The sequence below is a fragment of the Staurois parvus genome, unplaced genomic scaffold (assembly GCF_062004578.1).
Source record: "Staurois parvus isolate SC_StPar_1 unplaced genomic scaffold, SC_StPar_1.0 ptg001328l, whole genome shotgun sequence".
Lineage (NCBI taxonomy): Eukaryota > Metazoa > Chordata > Amphibia > Anura > Ranidae > Staurois > Staurois parvus.
This window is the reverse complement of record NW_028319124.1, coordinates 3,256,202-3,280,965: the sequence shown is the minus strand read 5'-3', so window position 1 is coordinate 3,280,965 and position 24,764 is coordinate 3,256,202. Positions and strand designations below refer to the sequence as shown.

At 43.1% G+C, this 24,764-nt stretch overlaps 1 protein-coding gene across 3 annotated transcripts in view; it reads right to left on the bottom strand.

Moving 5' to 3' along the window:
• Positions 1–2,755: 2,755 nt before the first annotated feature.
• The window catches only part of LOC149436937 (uncharacterized), a 62,161-nt gene continuing 40,152 nt past the window's right edge, over positions 2,756–24,764 (bottom strand). For 2 of the 3 annotated variants that reach the window (XM_089661272.1, XM_089661273.1), the window contains exon 14: positions 2,756–9,909. In XM_089661272.1, coding sequence (XP_089517398.1) covers positions 9,610–9,909 — 300 coding nt within the window. In that variant the 3' untranslated portion in view covers positions 2,756–9,609. The remainder of the gene's footprint in view (positions 9,910–24,764) is intronic. The other variant, XR_016308248.1, reaches the window with a different exon arrangement.

The following is a 24,764-nucleotide window of genomic DNA, read 5'->3' as shown; positions in this document are numbered from 1 at the left end:
ATGAAAGAATGGACTCACCTTTGAATTTGAGTGGGAATGCCTGGGAAAAGCAAAAAGACCCCTTTCAGTGAAAAGATGTGCTACCCATAGTAATAGGCTTAAGCTGTTTTTTGTAGGGGTAGAAGTACTATCCCCTCAGTAACTTCCTTGATAAATTTATCAAGCAATTCACCAAATGTTTTACAACCAAGAGGCAAGCATAAAAAATGCTTTCTTACAAGCATGTTCAACAAACTAAGCCTTTAACCACAACATTACAGGTGAAATGTGAAAAATTAGAATATCGTGCAAAAGTTCATTTATTTCAGTAATGCAACGTAAAAGGTGAAACGAATATATGAGATAGACTCATTACATGCAAAGCAAGATAGTTCAAGCCGTGATTTGTCATAATTGTGATGATTATGGCTTACAGCTCATGAAAACCCCAAATCCACAATCTCAGAAAATTAGAATATTACATGCAATCAATAAAACAAGGATTGTACATAGAACAATATTGGACCTCTGAAAAGTATAAGCATGCATATGTACTCAGTACTTGGTTTGGGCCCCTTTTGCAGCAATTACTGCCTCAATGCGGTGTGTCATGGAAGCTATCAGCCTGTGGCACTGCTGAGGTGTTATGGAAGACCAGGATGCTTCAATAGCAGCCTTCAGGTTTTCTGCATTGTTTGGTCTCATGTCTCTCATCTTTCTCTTGGCAATGCCCCATAGATTCTCTATGGGGTTCAGGTCAGGCGAGTTTGCTGGCCAATCAAGCACAGTAATCCCACGGTCATTGAACCAGGGTTTTGGTGCTTTTGGCAGTGTGGGCAGGTGCCAAGTCCTGCTGGAAAATGAAGTCAGCATCCCCATAAAGCTCGTCTGCGGAAGGAAGCATGAAGTGCTCCAAAATCTCCTGGTAGACGGCTGCGTTGACCCTGGACTTAATGAAGCACAGTGGACCAACACCAGCAGATGACATGGCTCCCCAAATCAACACAGACTGTGGAAACTTCACACTGGACTTCAAGCATCTTGCAGTGTGTGCCTCTCCATTCTTCCTGCCTACTCTGGGTCCTTGGTTTCCAAATGAGATGCAAAAGTTGCTCTCATCAGAAAAGAGGACTTTGGACCACTGAGCAACAGATCAGGTCTGCTTTTCTTTAGCCCAGGTAAGATGCTTCTGACATTGTTTGTTGTTCAGGAGCGGCTTGACAAGAGGAATACGACATTTGAAGCCCATGTCCAGGATCCGTCTGTGTGTGGTGGCTCTTGATGCACTGACTCCAGCCTCAGTCCACTCCTTGGGAAAGTCCCCAACACTTTTGAATTGCCTTTTCCTGACAATCCTCTCCAGGCTGCGGTCATCCCTGCTGCTTGTGCACCTTTTTCTTCCACACTTTTCCCTTCCACGTAACTTTCTATTAATGTGCTTTGATACAGCACTTTGGGAACATCCAACTTCTTTTGCTATTACCTTTTGAGGCTTTCCCTCCTTATGGAGGGTGTCAAGGATGGTTTTCTGCACAACTGTCAGGTCAGCAGTCTTTCCCATGATTGTGATTCCTACTGAACCAGACTGAGAGACCATTTAAAGGCTCAGGAATCCTTTGCAGGTGTTATGGCTTAATTAGCTGATTAGAGTGGGACACTTTGAGCCGAGAATATTGCACCTTTTCACAATATTCTAATTTTCTGAGATTGTGGATTTGGGGTTTTCATGAGCTGTAAGCCATAATCATCACAATTATGACAAATCACGGCTTGAACTATCTTGCTTTGCATGTAATGAGTCTATCTCATATATTAGTTTCACCTTTTACGTTGCATTACTGAAATAAATCAACTTTTGCCCGATATTCTAATTTTTCGAGTTTCACCTGTATGTGCATCTTAGAGACCTTGCAAATTACAGTCTCCTGGGCAAAAAGGAGCAATGCTAAAAGCATGAGTTGCAAATGTTCTAGAACAGGTTCTTTCAATATAGAATCATGTTCTCTATTCATTTGTCCCGTCAGTTACAGTCTGACAAATAGAAGTGGCCACAATGGCTGTTGAGGTAGGACCCACATGAGCAAATGGCTTCAGTAATGTTTTAAACCCCTAATCAAATGAATCCTTAAAAGAAAACTTTTGTCCATAAAGAAAAGCAAATATGCATACTCACCTCCATGCTGCAGCTGGCAGAGTCAGTCACCTGATCTCAACCCAATTGAGTATGCATTTCACTTGCTGAAGCCAAAATTAAAGGCAGAAAGATCCACAAAGAACTGAAAACAGCTGCAGTTAGAGCCTGGCAAAGCATAAGATAGGAGGAAACCCAGTCTTTGGTAATGTCCATGGGTTACAGACTTCAGGCAGTCATTGCCAGTAAAGGATTCTCAACAAAATATTACAAATTAACATTTTATTTATGATTATATTCATCCAATTATATTTGAGCTCCTGAAAATGGAGGGACTGTGTATAAAAATGGTTGCAGTTCCTAAAATGTGTACTTGGCATCCATGTTCAACCCCTTGAATTAAAACTGAAAGTCTGCACTTCAAATTCATTTGGATTGTTTCATTTTAATTTATTCTGGTGGCACACAGAGCCAAAAGTATGAAAATTGTGCCCGTGTCCAAATATACTGTATATGGACCTAACTGTATGTCCCAAGGCAAGATTAATTCCAAAAGCAACAAGATCCTGTTCCATCTCCACTGGCTTCTAATAATTATGTACCTACATACATGTTTGTTCCCAATCTCACATCATGGTCAATTGCTTTGGACCCAAAGTCAGATAGATTTTATTAACTGACATTACAGAATGCACTGCATCAACGTATGTTAAACATATTACTTTTGATGTGATGTTCTTCTATAGGTCAGGTAAATACAATATCTTAAATATGAAATGTAAGGCTCGTATAATGCATGTTTATATGCTTTCCTAACTTTTCATACCTTTAAAAAAAAAAAAAAAAAAAAAAAGATGATACATCAAAAAACTTAAAACTGGTGCCAGGAAGGTTACTAGACATGGAACTTAAATTGAGTATTCGGTCTCTGCCCCACGTGACAGTGCTGGGTGTCTAAGTGGCCAATCACCAGTGCTGTTCCATGGGAGGAGAGAGAGTCACATGTCCTCCCATAGCCGTTAGTACAAAAAAGATTTCCTTGGTCCTTGTAGGCAAAGTGGTAGAGAGCAAAAGGGAAGATTGTTGGGCCTTTATTGGCAACAACAAACTGTACACAAACAAATGTAGGCATGCCGCTTTCTGCAATGTATTTTTCAGACTCCAGACCTGTTGAATGTAAACAAATTAATGTTAACATTGACGTAGGCCAGGTAAATAAAGGCAAGAGATATCTAGAGACCTCTGAGTGCCTGGATATGGTAAAAATAATTGTGCCCTAAAATTGGTTTTCTTGCTCTTTGGAGGCTCCTGTATTGTCAACACCATCAGAGAAGACAAAGCCCAAATCACTAAAGACCCGACTTCGTCCTTTCCACATTTATTTACAAGGTAATTCACGAGAAAGAAATATTGATTCAATAGAACAAACACTCTGTAAAGAAAACATTTAAAAATGCACCTTTTTTTTAAATCAGGAAAAAATGCACAACTTAAAAATGATATGTTCTTGACCGAATGAAGACGTCACTGAAATTAATTTTTCTGGTGTCTTCTACACACAGTCACAGATCCCTTCGCTAAACAAATGAGGACCATATGTACACCTTCAGGTGGTATTAAACCCAAGTAAAAAAAAACCCAAGTAAAAGTAAAAATTTATTGTGGTGTAGCTTACCAATTCTTAGATGTGATGGCTGCATTTTTTTCAACTAGTGATCTAGCCAATAAGTTTGTTGTTTTTCAAAAGAACAAGCTCTCTTCCAGATGTATCAGTTTACATGGATGAGACAACCCATTTAACACTGGCAGGGGCACTTACAATGATCAGCTTTTATTTATTCATGCAAAATCCTTATCCCAAAAGGAATAAAATGTTTGCTGTAACTGATTATAAAGTGTGAGATGGAGTTTGACACTCCCCCAGACTTACAATGTTGCTGCCTGCTGTGCCCCCTGTGCCCATTCATCCAGAGCGGGGACACTCTAATACAGGAATTGTATTATTGGCCATATTACCAGGAGAAAAAAAAAACTAATGCAACCACATCTAATGACTGGTAATATGCAATATATTCCAATTTTGGGGTTTTGGTTTAATACCACTTTCAGAGATTATCATGTTTACTCCACAAAAACAAACCTTTCAAATAATGACAGCAAAGACAGGATTTTTGTACTCTCCCTACAATCCTTTCCTTGGAGTCCATTGAGGTACATAGAAAGTCTTAACCCTTTGATTTATACTAACACCTACAGGAGGATAGGACAAAAGACAAGGCAAACAGAAAAAATGTAGGCCAGCCAAGGTAGAACTCCTCCTACTACTCAGTTTTGTAGCAAAGCAGTACCAAAAGCATGAACATAAACACAGAGGGGTAGGATCTGTATCTATCAATGGGTGAGTATAAAATCCTATTTTCTTTCCCATCTGTTGAGGGACAAAGGAAGTCTTAAACCTTCAGGATGTCCAGAAGCAGCCCAACTGAGGGCTGGACAATGCAGCAAACAAAACACTAACAGGCCCATAAAAACAACAGGTAACTGAAGGACCTCACACCTGAAGCCGACATCAGATGAGCCCACAACAACCTCCTTGAATGTAGAGAACGTATGAACAAAAGACCAGGTGGAAGCCTCACAAATCTGTGGAACAGTTGCTTGATGTTGAAAAGCAGTAGCAGATCTAATAGAGTGTACCTTGACAGGAAGTGATGGAACCTGATCCTTGAAACCAAAAGCCACCTAGAAATGATGGAAAAGCCAGTGCAGCAATACAGGGACCATTAATGGTGACAGAGAACCAGTCTTCTGAAAGAAGCAGTAGGCATGAGATACTCTCACAGCCAAAATCACATTCAAACAATGGAGGGAAATTTCCTTTGGGTAAACTGGAGCTGGATAAAGGGAAAGAACAATGATATCCTGGTTTCAGTTAAAGGCATAAACTAATTTAGACAGGAAGGAAATTCTGAGCCTAAACAGCACCGTGTTCCTTTACAAAACCAGAAAAGATTCCTTGGATGATAAACTCACCTCGCAGAGGTAATGGCTAGAAGAAATGTCACAGAGTGAGAGTAGAGAGAGGAATGTCTCAAATGGGTTTAAATGATGGTTTCTCAAGCACAGGGAACCAGATTCAGATTCCACTGACTCGCAGGCAAACAAACATGATACATGGGAGACTTGTACAAGTGTGTCTTAATCAAGAAATAAGAGGTCAACAGTCTCTGCAACATGACAGAAACCTAACTTTTGATAGTGCCGAGAGCTAGCTGTAGGAAGGACAGGATTTGTCGCCAAAGAGAAAATGCTATGGTAAAAGCCCCAAGACTCAGGCCAAGTGAAGTATGCCTTCCATGTGCAATAATAGACCTTGCAGGAAGTAGATGACTTTCTAGCTTTTAACACCACAATATTCATAGACTGAGAAATCCCCTGGTCTCTGCTCACAACCTGGGCTTTAACAGCCATTAAATGACCTGCGATTGTGAAGCAGGATGGTAAATTGGTTTGTGAGACCAAAGATCTTGAAGATCTGTTAGGGTCCATAAAGCATGTCAGGAGTCTTGCCAGGATGACCATAACCCTGGGCCAATCCAGAGCAATGAGGATCATCGGAATGCCCTCCATCTAGATCCTTTGAAGGAGGCGAGAAAGAAGTTTCACTGGATGAAAGGCATACAGTAGATCAGGATGTAACAATTTCACAGACCCAACAGAGGATCCACTGCTTCCATCAGCAGATCTCTGTACCTGGATGCAAACCTTGTCTAGTTTTTTGTTGAACTTGGAGGCCGGGAGGTCCACATATAGCATGCAAAATGTGCTCTAAGCAATCTATGATGCAATGAACAAAGGACCAACTGGTGCAGTGGCAAAATCTGTTTTAAGGGACTTTAACCAGTCAGCCAGGATTTGGTAAAGCAAGCTCACAGCCAAGATGGTGTGAAGAACGGGCTGCCAGTGAGAGCAGAGCTCTAGAGGGGGCTTTTAATTGGTTATCGGTTGAGTGCTTAAGATAGGTGCATCCTTCACTGGTATGGTGGTTTCGTTAAAGCGGGATACTGATGGAATCACAGTGGGGGCAGATTGCTGTTTTTTGGGGGTTTTTCCAATGTCCTCTTCAAAACGGGTGCAAGGCTAATAAGGGGAGCAAATATCTTGTCAGGGTGTCCAATCTCTGTATAGGAAGACATAGAACAGTGAGTGAACTGAGAATCTTTGTGTGACCAGAGTGAGTTTGGGTGGGGGGCCCATGGAACACAGCCCCCTTTGGAGAGGTGGGGAGACCCCTGTCTCAGCTCCCCATGTCCCTCTTGTGAGTCACCCTGTGGCTGTTAGGGGTACAGGGTGAAATGTCTTGATATTGTGTAGACATGGATAGGTGGGGTGGGGGGTTGTTCATTGTTCACTGCCATGTGGCTGCATCCCATTGTTCTATTGTGTGTGTATTGTCTACTGCCACATGGTGTATCCCATTGTTATATTGTGTGTCTTGCTTGTGTTTGTACTGGCTTGGTGGGGGGGGGGGGGGTGTTTCCAGCAGCCCTTCCCTCTGATGGGAGGGCCTGCTGATGTGTTTCCTGTTACTGGGTGTATTTCCCCGCCTTGTGTATTTATCTTGTATCTATGTTAAAATAAACCAGTTTACTTCCTGTCTTAAGAAGAACCTGGTGCTGTCTCGTCCTGTATGGTCAGCGGTGATGTCCGTGGATAATGTTCGGACAGGGAAGCGGGAGTCTAACGGAAATACCCTAGCGCAGTCGGGGTCCGGTTCTGTTAAACTTTGGGCTGTTAGGAGCTCTAGAGAACCCAAGACTGGAATCAGCACTGATAGAAACAACAGGCTAATCATTTCTCTGCAAAGCAGGGAACACTGCATCAATAAGAGCCAAAATAATAGTCTCTTTTAGTTTGGTAGGAATAGCAAAAAGACTGCAACTTCTTTGAGAAAAGCTCATCAGAAAAAGAAGGAAGGGACTCAGAATCTCAGTGACTGTTGGCCGATTAGTTGCCAAGACTGTAGGCAAATCAGTTACAGTATTTAGCCTGGGTGGCCAGAGTTGGTAAATAACTGGGTAATTTGGGCCATAAAGTCATGCATGACTGCAGAGATAACCTCAGCTGAGAAAGGAGCCAGCCACACCTAATGAAGGCAAGTAATACTCAGAAAACAGGATAGACCCCAGGAGCAGAGGACAACAGGATTCAAGGCTACAGAGATCAGCATCATCAATTGACACGGTATAGGCAGCAACACAGCCAGAGTGTGAGCTATGGTCACACTATACAATGGGATTGTCCCCCCACATATCAAATATGCTGCAACCGTGGGGTGGTATTGCAACAGGAGGTTGGTCAACAGTTTTTTTTATTTGCCAGGGTTCAATCCTCCTGTAGGTGTCAGTATAATCAATAGGTAAAAGACTTCAATGAACAAGAAAAAAAAAATATCCAATGTCACAAACTCTTGTTTTACAGTTTAGTGAAATGAACAGAATATAATTCTCTGTGACAGATTATTTCTGATCATGCCTTTTATTTGACAAAAGCCCTGTGCCTTAACTCCTTTCCCAAAGGATAAAAAAACAAAAAATGATCAGCTCATTGGAAGCTGACATTGAAATATATACTGTGCCAGACCTTCAGGTCAAGCGTTGTTTGCCAGATAAAACACTTGTGTTGTAAAGTTTAACAAATGTCAGTGAACACAACAGGCAAGGCCACAGTCATTACTACCTTCAGCTAAGCCTAATAACTTACATGATTGAAATAAGCAACGGGGCAGATGTAGAAATGCTAGATACACTATATGGCCAAACCTTTATAGACACTAGACAGTCCCACCCATAATGAGCTTGATGACACCCCAATCCAAAACCATGGGCATTAGAGAGGAACTGAACCCTGAAAGCTCAGTGCCAAAAAGGTAGGCAGAGGGCCAGGGACTAGCCGTCATATTGCCTGTGGTCTCCCTGCAGTTTATCTTTTCCCTATCAACTGCTAAATGGTTAGCACTTCCGTCTGGCAGTACTAGGGTTGATGGTTTGAATCCCAACCGCGGCACCACCTGCCTGGAGTTTGCATGTTCTCCCTGTGTCTGCGTGGGTTTCCTCTGGGACTCCGGTTTCCTCCTACACTCCAAAGACCTGCTGGTAGATTAATTGGATCTTGTCTAAATTGGCCCTAGTATGTGTATGTATGAATGTAAATTAGGGACCTTAGATTGTACGCCCCTTGAGGGTTAGGGACTGATGTACTATATATATGTAAAGCGCTGTGTAAATTGATGGCGCTATATAAATACCTGTAATAATAAATACTATGCCTTGTTACATAGTGTGTGTCTGTGTGCAGGTGACCATCCTGGTAGAAGCAGGGTTCTGCTTTTTCATCACCAGCAACGAGGACAGTGAACAGCATGTTAGTGACATCATATAGTAGTTCCCAAAACATCACACTGCCAATATACATCTATGAAGCTATAAGCCCAGGAATTCATGGACAATAGGTAAATCTTTCAGAATACTACATGGGTACAATTAACATTTCTAAATGTTCCCTATAACATAGCAAACCTTAACTTTTTGAATTCATGTGCACTTTAATATAGAGTTGGCTATAACAGCCTCTACTCCTTTGGCAAAGCTTGCCACAGCACTTTGGAGTGTGTATGTGGGAATTCGTCCCAGTCACCAAGGTATCGGCTTACAAATCAGCAATCCAATTCATCCCAAAGGTGCTCAATAGGACTAATGATTGCCTGTTCATTCACACCAAACCATATTTTTATGGACCTGGCTTTGTGCACAAGGGCAGTATCATGCTGGAACAGAAAATAGCCTTCCCCAACTGTTGGTGCAAAGCCAAAGTACAGTTGTCTCATGGTTTAGCATTTCGAGTAACCCTTCCCTGGACACGCCTAAGCTCCATTATTTGGAGGAGCGTCAATATACATACTTTTGGTTCTATAGGTACATGTAATGGTCAGGTGTTCACAAACCTTTGGTCACATAGCATAGTTCATACATGTGCCTTAAATATAAGCTGTAGCAGGGGCAGTGTTTTGTGGCAATCACTGTGGTTGTGCAATTTCTCACTTACACAGGTATAAAATGCTGACTGCAGTGACCCCAGTGAGAGTCTTTAGCTGCTATGAGTGAGAAGCATAATGACACAAACATGAACAACTTGCCATATGATTACCTGAAGGGTAGTCAGTATTGAAATCAGGTCATTACGTTCCACACATCTGCTTAGTTGTTGCTTTCTTACCCCGAGTTGTATGGAAAAAAAAATAATCTCAGTTCTGGAACAGTTCAACACCTCACTATGTCTTTTCCTGCAACAAGTTATTGCCACAAGTTTTGAGGTTTTCATTTTTCACCCAGAGCACATCTCATGCGCATGGTGACACATAATCAAAAGACATGTTAAGTAGTCTTTTAGTTCACAATCAAGGATAAGAAGGGACTTTTCAAAGATGAGCGTGATCAGGATCATGGAGCTTCAGCAGCCTCCTCCTCATCTGTTTCATCAATATCAGGAATTATTAAAACATTCTCATTGTCTGAGCCGTTGCTGTCCATCACTTCCGACTGACTGAGAAGTAAAGCGTTCAAGGAAGAATTTTCAATAATAGTTGTGGAATCTTTCATATTCTGCATAAAGTCTATATTTTTATCACCGTCAGCATCACATACATCTTCAACGGTGGGCACATAGTCATCCTCTTCAGCAACTAGAACATCATGGCTGCTTGCTTGCACTGAATCTCTGTCTTTGGAGGGATTCCATCCCTGGAGACCAATGGGAAAAACACAGATCGGAATGGTTTAAAGAGACAGTATCATTCCACCTATAAAACTGCTTGAAATGTAAGGTATACTGTATGTAACAATAACTCACTGAAACTGTATATCCATTAACTATGGTTACTAGTTTATCGTATAGGTCTAAAGCACCCTATGGCAAGAAATGCCTACAACCCAGTACAGCGGATTAAGCTTAAAATAGGAAACCAATTTATTACAATGAGAAGTCTGGGGCCTTCAAAAACCCCGCCTCTGCAACTGAAATTTTGCTCTACTCACCAAACTGGGACCTGAGCTGGTACATCAGCATGCTATGGGCATTCAAGTATAAACACATTCTTAAAATGGTATTAAACCAAAAAATGTGACATACTGCAGCTTACCAACCATTAGCCACTTGCCCTCCTGAGGATTTACCCCCTTCCTGACCAGGCTAGTTTTTGTGTTATGGCTCTGTGTTACTTTATTACTTGATTATTGTGCGGTCATGCAACGCTGCAACCAAATGAAATTTAAGTCCTTTTTTTCCCCCACGAATTGAGCTTTCTTTTGACGGTATTTAATCGCCTGTGCGTTTTTAATTTTTTCTATAAACAAAAAAAGACTGACAATTTTGAGAAAAAAAAAGCAACTTTATTTTTGACTTTTAGTAATTCAACATGTCCAGTAAAAAAATAAAAAAATAAAATTTCGTCATAAATTTAGGCCAAAATGTATTCTGCTACATCTTTGCCAAAACAATATCCCAATATGTGTAAATTAGTTGGTTTATGTGAAAGTTATAGCGTTTACAAATGGCGGTATATATACTGGAATTTTTTTTTTCTTTTTACTAGTAATGGCGGCGATCAGCAACTTATAGCACGACTGCGACAGGCATTCTGACACTGGGGGGAATTGATTTGGTGTCGCAGACACCTATACAGTGATCATTGCTAATAAAAAGCACTGACACTGTACTAATAACACTGGGCAGGAAGGGGTTAACATGTGGGTGAACAAAGGGTTAACTGTACACTGGAAGTGTTTTACTATGTGTGCTGTGTTTCACTGTAAGCACACTGCTTTGTATGGCTGTGCTATGCAGATCCATACAAAGCAGTGTGCAGGAGCTGACAGGGGCGAGATCTGTGTTGTTTATACACAGGTCTCTCCCCCATCAGTAATTCTCGGAGATCACTGGGTGTTGGCGGGGAATCACCAGCCGGGATCCGGTGATTGACAGCCGAGGTTGCGAATGGTGGTGCAGGTAGGGCATGCATGCGCCCCCTACCTGGAACTGCAAAATCACATATATATATGTAAAATAGGTAAACAAAGTAAAAAAGTGAGCGCTAATCAGTTCAGCAGCTGTACACTCAAGGCAACCAGTAAAACCGCAATAAATATCAAAGAAAATAGTGCAGCGCTTAAATCAATAGTCCTTAGTTATTCCCGATCAGTGGATGTTCCTCAATACGGAATGTAAGAAATGCCCACTCACCGGAACCACACTTGATACAGTGCAGTGTATAATAGTTATTCCCTGGTGTCACTGGAAGTATACATCTGGTGCAGCCCTTGGAAGAGTATCCCTCTATAGATCAGACAGGTCCAGGGTCACAGCAAAATAAGGCTCCGACACAGAGTTCCCCTTAAGGGATGTGTGGGTGTTACTCTTGCAGCAGATAGAACCGATTCCATCCGATTCCATCCAGAGTGGGAGGTGTTATCTGCTGCAAGAGTAACACCCACACATCCCTTAAGGGGAACTCTGTGTCGGAGCCTTATTTTGCTGTGACCCTGGACCTGTCTGATCTATAGAGGGATACTCTTCCAAGGGCTGCACCAGATGTATACTTCCAGTGACATCAGGGAATAACTATTATACACTGCACTGTATCAAGTGTGGTTCCGGTGAGTGGGCATTTCTTACATTCCGTATTGAGGAACATCCACTGATCGGGAATAACTAAGGACTATTGATTTAAGCACTGCACTATTTTCTTTGATACGTATATATATGTGATTTTGCGCACCTGTGCCGCCCCGTAGCAGTATTTATGCTATAGGGCGGCGTAGAAGCGGTTAGACTTGGTGCATTAGTTTTCTTTTTCAGGCTTCTTCTCCTCTGTTCTCATCTGTGATCTGGCAAGTAACTCACCTCTGGATGAAGAAGCACAAGGACACCTTTGGACAGCAGCATTGTTAATCACCAGGAAGGGGAGTGTTAGATGCACTAATAAACTAATGTATGCTATATGAAATGCCTGTAGGGTAATCAGTACTGAAAAGCAAGTCAGTAGGTTCCACACATACTTTATAAGCAGTTACAGAAATTTTTTTTTAAATTTTGGGATAAAGGTTTTACATAAATAAAAGCGGATCATTGTAAGCACCCCATGAGTAAATGGTTTTACCTGAACCCTTTAACTGCTACATCTACAGCTTGCTCTGTTGAAAAACAACAAACTTTCTATCCAGGTCACCATAACCATAAAATCTAAAAATTGGAATATGGGTGTAACATGTATCATGTTAGAAAATGTGAACTTATCCTTTAAACACCCCATTGTGTGTAGTAGATTATATTATTTACCCCATTGTGTGTAGTACAGTGACCCTGCTGACAATCTTTCCCTGTCTGGTTCTCCTAACCTGGGGGATGTATCATTTCCCTGTCTGGTTCTCCTAACCTGGGGGATGTATCAGACTTCTGTTTCTCTAGTATCTGTCAGAACTCCTTGTGCCCAAAGTCTAAGTTTACCTAGGTTGAGATCCCAATACTTCTTCTATCCCAAAGCATCAGGAAATTCAATACTCCTATGTGAAGAAAAGCGGGATTTTTGTTGCTCACTGTAACATCCTTTTGCTTTGGAGCCCACTGAGGGACAAATGAAGTTTTTCACCTATGGGTTATACTGTGGCCTAGAGGAAGATTGGACAAAGAAACTGTAGGTCAACCCAGGATAACTTCTCCTGGAACCAGCATGCCTCAGTTTTGTAGCAAATTAGTACTGTGATCTCATACATGAAGGGGTGGAATCTGTGTTCCTCATAGGAATGCAATGGGCTGAGGGGTGGGCAACAAAGCAAACGCTAACAGGCTTAAGACAACACTCTCCTCATTGGTGGACACAAGCATTACCACATTGTAGGGGAGAGTAGAGAAAAGAAGGTTTTTATTGGGTTCAAATGAGAACCAGATTCAAATCCCACAGAGTCACAAGAGAGCAAACAGGAGGAGCTACATGGGAAAAAATTCTGAATCAAGGAGTGAAAGACTAACAATCTCTAAAATAGAACAGAAAGGGTAGAGATCTGGTCCTTGATAGTGTCAAGAGCCAAATGATGGTCCAGGTGTACCTGTAGAAGGGAAAGGATTTACCCCACAGTGAAACTCCTACGGTAAAAGACTTTTTAGCCTTTAGCATTGTGGGAATGACTGATTCAGATATGCCTTTTTCCCTCTGAACCTGGGCTTTGACAGCCATATCATTAAAACCAGCGATTGTGAAGTAGGATGGTAAATTGGTCCTTGAGACAAAAGTTTTGGAAGAGCCCACACAGTGTCCACCAGGAGTCTCACCAAGTTGGTAAGACCATATCCACCTGAGCTAGTACAGGACAATGAGGATCTCTGGCAGAACTTTAGTCCCAGACCTTGGGGATGGAGCCAAACTTGAGGGTTCTCAACGTGGAGGGCATGGAAGTCAAGAAACAAAAAGGTATGTTTCTTAACTGACAGCAATGGAAATAACTTTCCAGTCTGTTTCTTAGGCCTATTCTCCTTAGGAAGATGGGTGCTTTTACTACTAATGCTGACCTTGATAATATATCAAAAGTAGATCTGAAGAGATGTCCATCGAAGGCCAAGCGAATCAGACACTTTGGACACAGCTCAGTACTTTACCAAACCAAAGTGGCTTTGCATGTGTACTGACAGAGACCTACGCAAGAGATAAGTCAGGAAGACTCCTTCAGACAATCTCAAATTAAGCTACAGCCATGAATGGACACTTTTATTGTTAGGTGCCATGGAGAATGTAGACTACTAAATACCTGAAGTTGTTTATATTCTATGCTCTTTTCTATGCAAGGAGGGAAATCCTCATAGGCTGGAAGCTTCCTAATCCTCCCACTGTGGTTAATTGGAGAGTGGCAATAAATGTGATCCTGCCTCTGTATAAGCCAACCTATGAAAGCAGACACTTTCCTAAGAAATTTGACAAAATCTGGTCAGCCTGGATGGTTCAGAATAGACTGGTCGTGGGAGAGGATGTTCCTTCACCATTATACTGCTTTATTTGTGGCCTTGTGGCCCTGCTCCCCCTTCCCCTCCTCCCTCTCTATACCTCCCCTTCGCTTCTCCCCCTCAATTTCCCATTTCCTCTGCTATACGATAAAGATTGAAAAATTTAGGGACCTTGTATGGAAAATGAGGGTTACTTGAAAAGTTTCATGACAATACAAGGAGCCAAGGGAGAGTGTCTGCTTCAAGCCACTGAGTTTACTTTTGGGTTTCTTAACTCCAGCATTTGTCTGTATGGGACTGTAAGCTAGATGGTTCAATGACTCCCATCATGAACTTCTTAAAACTGGACCAAATCCACAGTGAACTGGGGCAGGCATTCACATCTTTTCTCTATATAATAACGGCTGCCTAAAGTAATTTCAAGAGGAGTTTGGTGTAATCTTAATTTTAGCAGTATCTACAAATTCGTCATGTTTTGCCGATGCAGGAAAGGATATACTGGAGCCTTCTCCACTTACTAATATTTTTGTTCAGAGAGGCCTAATACTCCAAGCTTATACCAACCTACTATCTAGATACCTATCCAAATCCCCTCAGAGTAAATCTAGATATGAAGTTGACATAGGTCCTATTTCAGAGGATAAGTGGAAAAAGATTATTTAGAAGATGTTTATACCCCAGTCCAGCCATTTAATGCAATCTTTTATACTCTGTAGGTCATACTGCACACCTAAATTCCTTTAGAGTGTTGGCTTCTGACATTAGTGATCAGAGCGACTTGATTCATATCCTTTGGTGATACCCAAATTAATCAAATACAGGAGCAGTACTAAATTTCTGCTTAATTTGGTTTTTGACTTTACAGCTTGATCAAATCACCTGTGTATTGGGTATTTCGACTCGCTGTCCATGGTTCAGTATACTTTAGTTGATGTATCTAGAGCACTGTTTATAGCTAGAAAATACCCATCTTTTTTGAGGAATGGCTGAAAGACGTGATTATACCTTGCATTTGAATTGGTCAACGCTCAACTGGTCAACATGAACTGATAAAAAAAATGCTGTATTACTATAGCTGACTAAGACAGCTACTATTATTTCATTTTCACTTTTTAATAAGAAAACAGTGATCTGCCACACTTCACAATTACATCTAGGTCTACTATGTTTGTTTTATGAAGCTGATGTTGCTTCTCTTTGCTTTTTCTCTTTAAAGGTGATATGCAGCGTGTGAGTGACTAAATGGTAATGTACAGAATATTAATGATCCCTAAAGCTGTATTGTCTCTACTGCCTGATCTGTCTAAAAAAGCAAAGAAACTATCAATAAAAACCTCCAAAACACTAAATTTGGAAAAAACATGAAAATGCACACAGAGGTATGGATCATCCAGCCGTAAAGGGTAAGCCTATACTAACCCTATCAGGAGGTGGTCAGCCTATGGAGGGGGATGCAGTGTGTGAAAGTGATATCTGGATGTGCATCCTGTGCTTTGACCCCCCCCCCCCCCCCCCCACCAAAAAAAAATTTAATAAAACAAATATATAAATAACACACACACAGTAGGGCAAAAAAGTATTTAGTCAGCCACCAATTGTGCAAGTTCTCCCACTTAAAAAGATAAGAGAGGCCTTTAATTGGCATCATAGGTAGACCTCAACTGTAAGTCTTCACAAGGTTGGCACACACTGTTGCTGGTATGTTGGCCCATTCCTCCATGCAGATCTCCTCTAGAGCAGTGATGTTTTGGGGCTGTCGCTGGGCAACACAGACTTTCAACTCCCTCCAAAGGTTTTCTATGGGGTTGAGATCTGAAGACTGGCTAGGCCACTCCAGGACCTTGAAATGCTTCTTACGAAGCCACTCCTTCATTGCCCGGGCGGTATGTTTGGGATCACTGTCATGTTGGAAGACCCAGCCACATTTCATCTTCAATGCCCTTGCTGATGGAAGGAGGTTTGCACTCAAAATCTCACGATACATGGCCCCATTCATTCTGTCCTGTACATGGATCAGTCGCCCTGGTCCCTTTGCGGAGAAACAGCACCAAAGCATGATGTTGCCACCCCCATGCTTCACAGTAGGTATGGTGTTCTTTGGATGCAACTCAGCATTCTCTCTCCTCCAAACACGACGAGTTGTGTTTCTACCAAACAGTTCTATTTTGGTTTCATCTGACCATATGACATTCTCCCAATCCTCTTCTGGATCATCCCAATGCTCTCTAGCAAACTTCAGACGGGCCCGGACATGTACTGGCTTAAGCAGGGGGACACGTCTGGCACTGCAGGATCTGAGTCCCTGGCGGCGTAGTGTGTTACTGATGGTAGCCTTTGTTACGTTGGTCCCAGCTCTCTACAGGTCATTCACTAGGCCCCTCCGTGTGGTCCTGGGATTTTTGCTCACCGTTCTTGTGATCATTTTGACCCCACGGGGTGAGATCTTGCGTGGAGCCCCAGATCGAGGGAGATTACCAGTGGTCTTGTATCTCTTCCATTTTCTAATTATTGCTCCCACAGTTGATTTGTTCACACCAAGCTGCTTGCCTATTGCAGATTCAGTCTTCCCAGCCTGGTGCACGTCTACAATTTTGTTTCTGGTGTCCTTCGACAGCTCTTCGGTCTTCACCATAGTGGAGTTTGAAGTGTGACTGTTTGAGGTTGTGGACAGGTGTCTTTTATACTGATAAACTCAAACAGGTGCCATTGATACAGGTAATGAGTGCAGGACAGAGGAGCCTCTTAAAGAAGAAGGTACAGGTCTGTGAGAGCAAGAAATCTTGCTTGTTTGTAGGTGACCAAATACTTATTTTCCACCATAATTTGCAAATAAATTCTTTCCAAATCAGCCAACGGATTGTCTGGATTATTTTTTCTCATTTTGTCTCTCATAGTTGAGGTCTACCTATGATGCTAATTACAGGCCTCTCTCATCTTTTTAAGTGGGAGAACTTGCACAATTGGTGGCTGACTAAATACTTTTTTGCCCCACTGTATATATACAGTCAGGTCCATAAATATTGGGACATCGACACAATTCTAACATTTTTGGCTCTATACACCACCACAATGGATTTGAAATGAAACTAACAAGATGTGCTTTAACTGCAGACTGTCAGCTTTAATTTGAGGGTATTTACATCTAAATCAGGTGAACGGTGTAGGAATTACAACAGTTTGCATATGTGCCTCCCACTTGTTAAGGGACCAAAAGTAATAGGACAATTGGCTTCTCAGCTGTTCCATGGCCAGGTGTGTTATTCCCTCATTATCCCAATTACAATGAGCAGATAAAAGGTCCAGAGTTCATTTCAAGTGTGCTATTTGCATTTGGAATCTGTTGCTGTCAACTCTTAAGATGAGATCCAAAGAGCTGTCACTATCAGTGAAGCAAGCCATCATTAGGCTGAAAAAACAAAACAAAGCCATCAGAGAGATAGCAAAAACATTAGGCGTGGCCAAAACAACTGTTTGGAACATTCTTAAAAAGAAGGAACGCACCGGTGAGCTCAGCAACACCAAAAGACCCGGAAGACCACAGAAAACAACTGTGGTGGATGACAGAAGAATTCTTTCCCTGGTGAAGAAAACACCCTTCACAACAGTTGGCCAGATCAAGAATACTCTCCAGGAGGTAGGTGTATGTGTGTCAAAGTCAACAATCAAGAGAAGACTTCACCAGAGTGAATACAGAGGGTTCACCACAAGATGTAAACCATTGGTGAGCCTCAAAAACAGGAAGGCCAGATTAGAGTTTGCCAAACGACATCTAAAAAAGCCTTCACAGTTCTGGAACAACATCCTATGGACAGATGAGACCAAGATCAACTTGTACCAGAGTGATGGGAAGAGAAGAGTATGGAGAAGGAAAGGAACTGCTCATGATCCTAAGCATACCACCTCATCAGTGAAGCATGGTGGTGGTAGTGTCATGGCGTGGGCATGTATGGCTGCCAATGGAACTGGTTCTCTTGTATTTATTGATGATGTGACTGCTGACAAAAGCAGCAGGATGAATTCTGAAGTGTTTCGGGCAATATTATCTGCTCATAGTCAGCCAAATGCTTCAGAACTCATTGGACGCGCTTCACAGTGCAGATGGGCAATGACCCAAAGCATACTGCAAAAGCAACCAAAGAGTTTTTTAAGGGAAAGAAGTGGAATGTTATGCAATGGCCAAGTCAATCATCTGACCTGAATCCAATTGAGCATGCATTTCACTTGCTGAAGACAAAACTGAAAGGAAAATGCCCCAAGAACAAGCAGGAACTGAAGACAGTTGCAGTAGAGGCCTGGCAGAGCATCACCAGGGATGAAACCCAGCGTCTGGTGATGTCTATGCATTCCAGACTTCAGGCTGTAATTGACTGCAAAGGATTTGCAACCAAGTATTAAAAAGTGAAAGTTTGATTTTTGATTATTATTCTGTCCCATTACTTTTGGTCCCTTAACAAGTGGGAGGCACATATGAAAACTGTTGTAATTCCTACACCGTTCACCTGATTTGGATGTAAATACCCTCAAATTAAAGCTGACAGTCTGCAGTTAAAGCACATCTTGTTCGTTTCATTTCAAATCCATTGTGGTGGTGTATAGAGCCAAAAATGTTAGAATTGGGGGCGTGTCCAAGATGGCACCGGGAGCAGTTGTGTTTTCCTGAGCTCCGGCACCCTGATCTCCCATCCGCTGCCATCCAGGGAACAGCGGCCATCCAGAGCAGATCCCCGGCTGCCCAGACCTTTCCTGACACCCGAGGAGGGGTGTCGAGCTACTCTGCACCTTCTCCGAGCATCTGGGGCGCGGGACGCTCTGAGGCCTACCGCGGCGTGTGAAGCCGCGGTGTATCCTGAATCCGCGGCCGGGGCGGATCGCCGCATCGTCGCACCACCGCCCTGCCCGGCCGACTCTGGAGACAGGTCAGCTACAGGGACAGGCTGGGTGGGCCCCTTTGATCCTCCTGGTGGCACTGTGGCTTACATCACATCCCTGCAGGATTCCTGCGAGCTACTGGGGATCAGTGTGGATGCAGAGGTAGTGCTGGATGGGGGAAGGAGTTTTCTAATGACCCCCTTCCTCAAGTGGATAAATCAGGGGTGTCTGGGACGTATTTTGGAAGCCTATACACAGCCTGCATACTTGGCCAAGTTATCACAACCATCTACATTTCACTGGCCGCAGCGTTATGTTGAGCCTTCTGTGAACACCTCCCCGGTGGGGGACACATACACGAGCCAGGAGGAAAACGCCAGAGTGACCTTCCTGTGCCGTGCCACCGAAACATTTCTCTCGGCCATTGGGCTTTTACACCCTAGCGTATCGCCTCAATAGTCTTAGGGGGTTTTGGAATCCTGTGGACCACCCCCGGCAATGCACCGCACTCCTCGCACTAAACCTAAACATCGGGCCCGACAGCAATCCCCTCCGCAGGGCCACATCGCTAAGCTGATACCTAACCCGCCTGAGCCTGATGACAACACCCAGCTTCCAGGAGACCGAGTCTGATGGCGATAGTCAGCAGCAATTTCCATCGGGGATGGCTGATTCTCTTGAACACAATCCCGAAGCCTTGCTGCACAAATTCCGTGCTATAGTGCGAGAGGAGATTACAGCTGCCTCACGTAAATTATCTTCTGATCTGGCGAGAGGCCTAAAAGGAGCTGGGCCTTCGCGCCCACCAATTGGAGCAACGTATGGATCTGGCGACTACAGTTTTGGAGGGTCATGAACAGGAAGTGGAGGATCTACATGCTGAGCTGGACACTTTAAAAGATAAGTTGGAGGATGCTGAGAATAGAGCACGCAGGGATAATCTCCGCATCCGCGGAATCCCCGAGGCAATCACCGATTTGCAGGGCACTGCTACTGCTCTTTTCCAGGAGTTGGCCCCTGAGATTCCCATAGAACGTTTGGAGTTTGACCGTATCCATAGAACTCTAGCACCCAAGCCCACGGAGGGTCCTCCCAGAGACATTATTATTAAATTCCACTTTTATCGTACTAAAGAACGTCTACTGCAGACGGCTCGGAACCGCTCGGCTCTGGAATTTCAGGGTCACTCTGTACATCTGTTTGCGGATTTGTCCCCAGTTACAATTACCAAACGTCGTACCCTAAGACCTTATCTTCAAGTTCTTCAATCGGCTGATATCAAGTACAGATGGGGCTTCCCTTTCAAGCTCTCGTTCTCCTTTCAAGGTCGTCAATTCCAGGACTCTTCACCAGCGGATCTTCGGCGTCACTTTCGGGAGCTCAACCTGGAACTGCCACAATCCCAGAGTGAGGAGACTTCAATCCCTACGCGTCTTCACAATTCCCAGTCTTCGCGTAAATCTCCTCCTAGTCAAAGTAGTTCCCAGGCTCTCAGATCCCTACAGGCTCAGCGTTTTCAGGAAGTCTCCGCGACATGATGTTTAGAGGCTGGCTGCCAGTAGGTAGCTTTGTTCCATGTGGATTTTTGCTGCCACTTTCTAGATTTGACTCTAGATTTGTTCAGGGATTTCATACCTCCGTGTGGTTTATCTCTTCCAATCCACAGTGGATGTTTCTTTTCTCCGCACTGATTGGTTGAGATTTCTATTGTCCTGCGACTTTCAGATGACTTATTCACAGGTGTATTAGCCTTAGTTGTCTGTATAATATTTTTATATTTTATATTAATTCTGAGTTGTTCCGGTGGATGGTCGTGTCCCCATCGAGCTGGCTAGCGGTATGGTCTTCTGTCCTGCCCGCTACCTAGCCTTTATGTGGGTGTTTTACCCACAGTTGATTACTATATTGTTTGAATTGATATCAATGTTTCACAGATATCTTGCTTGTATATCAGATGTCTTCTGGTCTTCTCTTTTCTTTTTCGTCTCTTTCTCCTTGTCGTTATGTGTGTTTTTATAAATTTTTTTCCAGGGCTCCCGGGGATCGCGGCGGATTTAATCTTCCTTTTTTTAGATCACCATGTCGTTGAACTGGTTATCACTGAATGTGTCCTAAAATATGCAGCGCTCATAAACAGGTCTCAAAAACCACAGAAACCTGATAACATACAATTGTTCTAAATTAAGTATACCATTGAATATAAAGCATATATAACTCGTGATTTCTGTGGTGCATCCACGGTTGGAGAACCGGAAAAAAGTTTGTGACTCTTGTGTTGGACAAGCTGAAAGAAGTTTGCACTAACCAGATATCTCAGCACATGGAGCATGGAGTAATTAAGACCTACTCCTGGTACTCTGAAAGGACGCCACTAGAAGGGATGATGTCATCTGATATCTCGCCACTAGATGTCATGTTCCCAGGACAGCAGGACGATGATTCCAGAGATGCACATCAGCCAATAAGGAGATGAATCCCCCTTTGAAAACGTGTGTGTGACACGAAACGCGTCAGGGAGGTGCCCCCCCACTGTCTGGACATATCTTTTAGCTGCCCCTTGTTCCTGTGACCTTTATTTGTAAGTGTGGTTTTTCTTATCATTGTGAATTACTACATAATAAATGCAATACTACACTATCAAAGCTTCTGGCCTGTGGCTCTCTTTTTTGGAGGGAGCCTGGGCTTTTTGAAGGTGCCTGGTTCCTCTTGGTCTCCTGTGTGTTGCTGGCTGGCTTGCTGGATTCATCTCCTTATTGGCTGATGTGCATCTCTGGAATCATCATCCTGCTGTCCTGGGAACATGACATCTAGTGGCGAGATATCAGATGACATCATCCCTTCCAGTGGCTTCCTTTCAGAGTACCAGGAGTAGGTCTTAATTACTCCATGCTCCATGTGCTGAGATATCTGGTTAGTGCAAACTTCTTTCAGCTTGTCCAACACAAGAGTCACGAACTTTTTTCCGGTTCTCCAACCGTGGATGCACCACAGAAGTCACGAGTTATATATGCTTTATATTCAATGGTATACTTAATTTAGAACAATTGTATGTTATCAGGTTTCTGTGGTTTTTGAGACCTGTTTATGAGCGCTGCATATTTTATGACATATTATCCGAAGTTTTTTGAGGTTTACTTTCTATGCTAGCAGCTTAACTGATTATCTTTATAATCCATACACTCATTTATTTGAATAATTACTAGACACTTAGTGCTGTTGTACTCCAATGGTTATCACTGAATGTCCAGGGGATGAACTCTCCGCAGAAACGGGTAAAGATATTTAAGTTTCTCCGGGCTCGCCAAGTTGACATTGCTTGTTTGCAAGAAACTCACTTCTCCACTATCTCTGCCCCAAAATATTTTGATGCACGTTACCCTCAGATATTTCAAGCTACTGGCCCCACTAAACAGAGAGGCGTATTGGTCGCCTTCCATAGTAAAACTCCATTCGTCTGTGTGAGGCGTATTGCTGATCCCAATGGCAGATACCTCCTGCTCCAGGGCACGATCCATGGCATAGATGTTACCATAATGTCCTACTACGCTCCCAACGTTAATCCTGGACCTTTTCTGTCGCACCTATGCTCTCTCCTGGCTACACATCAAAGGGGTACGCTTTTGATGGCAGGGGATTCAAACTTAGTGCTAAATCCTGCATTGGATAAATATCCAGCGGAGTGCTCTGGCCCTTCCGCATCAGCGAAGTCCTTTGCACGTACGTTAAATTCTCATGATCTGGTAGATTTATGGCGTGAATTTCATCCTCGGGGGAAAGACTACACTCATTCACACCCTCATCATTCGCATTCCAGAATTGATCATGCCTTCGTTTCACGTAAACACCTCCCTTTAGTTCGCTCTATTTCTATCTTAACGGTCCCATGGTCAGATCATGAGCCTATCTTGGTGGTCTGTCGATCTCTCCTATGTAGGCCGACCTTCTCTTCGTGGATAATGAATGACTCCTTGCTTTCGTTAAAGGAGATCCAGGCGGAACTACATCGTAAGTCTCAGGAATATTTCCAATTGAACTTGGGTTCTGTCTCTTCTTCAGTAACATTGTGGGAAGCGTACAAGGCGGTTCTTAGGGGACATATTATCCAAATAGCTTCAAGGCGAAAGAAGGAAAGACAGCTTAAACAGTGTCAGTTTGAATCGAAGTTAGCTTCTGCGTCGGCCCAATTTAAACAATCACCTTCCCCGTCGAACCGTAGACTGTTGGATCAGGCTCGTTTAGAATTGGATCTTTGCTTAACAGATGAGGCTGAGCGCTCTTTACGATGGACTCGCCAGAAGTGGTATAGCAAAGCAAACAAACCAGACTCTATGTTGGCCCGTAGATTGCGTTCTTTTGCGCAGCATCCTAAACCGATATCTTTACGTACTCATCACAATACCCTTACGAGCAACCCTGTAGCGGTTTTAGAAGAGTTCCGGCACCGACTAGCTAAACTTTACTCTGATCCCACCCGGGCCGACCCTCAGTCCATTTCTGACTTTATATCTTGTCTGCCCCCGCCTACTTTAACGTCAGCCCATAAGGATTTGATGGATCGTAATATCCAAGTATCTGAGGTTTTGCAATGCATAGCAGACCTGAAAACGGGCAAACGCCCTGGTCCCGATGGATATACGGCACTATACTATAAGAAATTAGCTGATGTACTTGCTCCTCACCTTGCCGCTATGTTTAACGCGGTGAAGGGAGGTTCGAATTTTTCCCCGGACTCGTTAACTGCTAATGTGGTTATGATCCCTAAACCAGATCGAGATCACTCTTCTTGGGCAAACTATAGGTCTACCTCTCTTATCAATATCGACATGAAGATTCTTACTAAGATCTTGGCTACTCGACTGAATTCCTTCCTTTCTCGCCTAATCAAAAAGGACCAGGTGGGATTTGTTCCCCACAGGCAGGCCAGAGATGCTATCAGACGTATTTTACAATTGCAACATTTGGCCCATACTCGTAAATTCGATATGATGCTCTTATCCTTAGACATCAATAAGGCCTTCAACACTCTATCCTGGCCGTATCTCCTATCGGTCCTTCACCGCTTTGGCTTTGGTCCTTCCTTCCTATGATGGATCTCTTCGCTATACACATCCCCTCAAGCGAAGCTTAAATATTATGGATTTGAGTCCTCTACGTTCTTGGTTGCCAGAGGCACTAGACAAGGCTGCCCACTTTCCCCTTTACTTTTTATCCTAGCCTTGGAACCATTGGCAGAAGCCATTCGTTTACATCCTGATATTAAGGGGATTGATGTGGCAGGCTCCCAACATAAATTGTCTTTGTTTGCAGATGACATATTATTGTCAATCTCGAACCCGGGGGTTACTTTGCCCAATTTGCTCGTGGTTCTCGATTCCTTTGCAACCCTTTCAGGCTTACATGTCAACCCAGCTAAATCAAGAGCTATGTCAGTTACCCTCCCACCATCACTCTTGACCACTTTGAAGCAAACGTTCCCTTTTCAATGGCTTTCGGCCTTACCATATCTAGGAATTAAGCTTACCCCGACATATGACGGACTGTATCAGGCTAACTTTCCCACTGTCTTTCACGAGTTGACAGAGCTATTGTCCTCTTGGTCTCATTTCCCGCTTTCATGGTTCGGCAGAATTAACGCAATCCGTATGACCTATCTTCCTAAACTACTGTATCTATTTCGTGTCTTGCCAGTTCCAGTACCTTCGCATATATTGCGTATTCATCAGCGAAAACTTTTGTC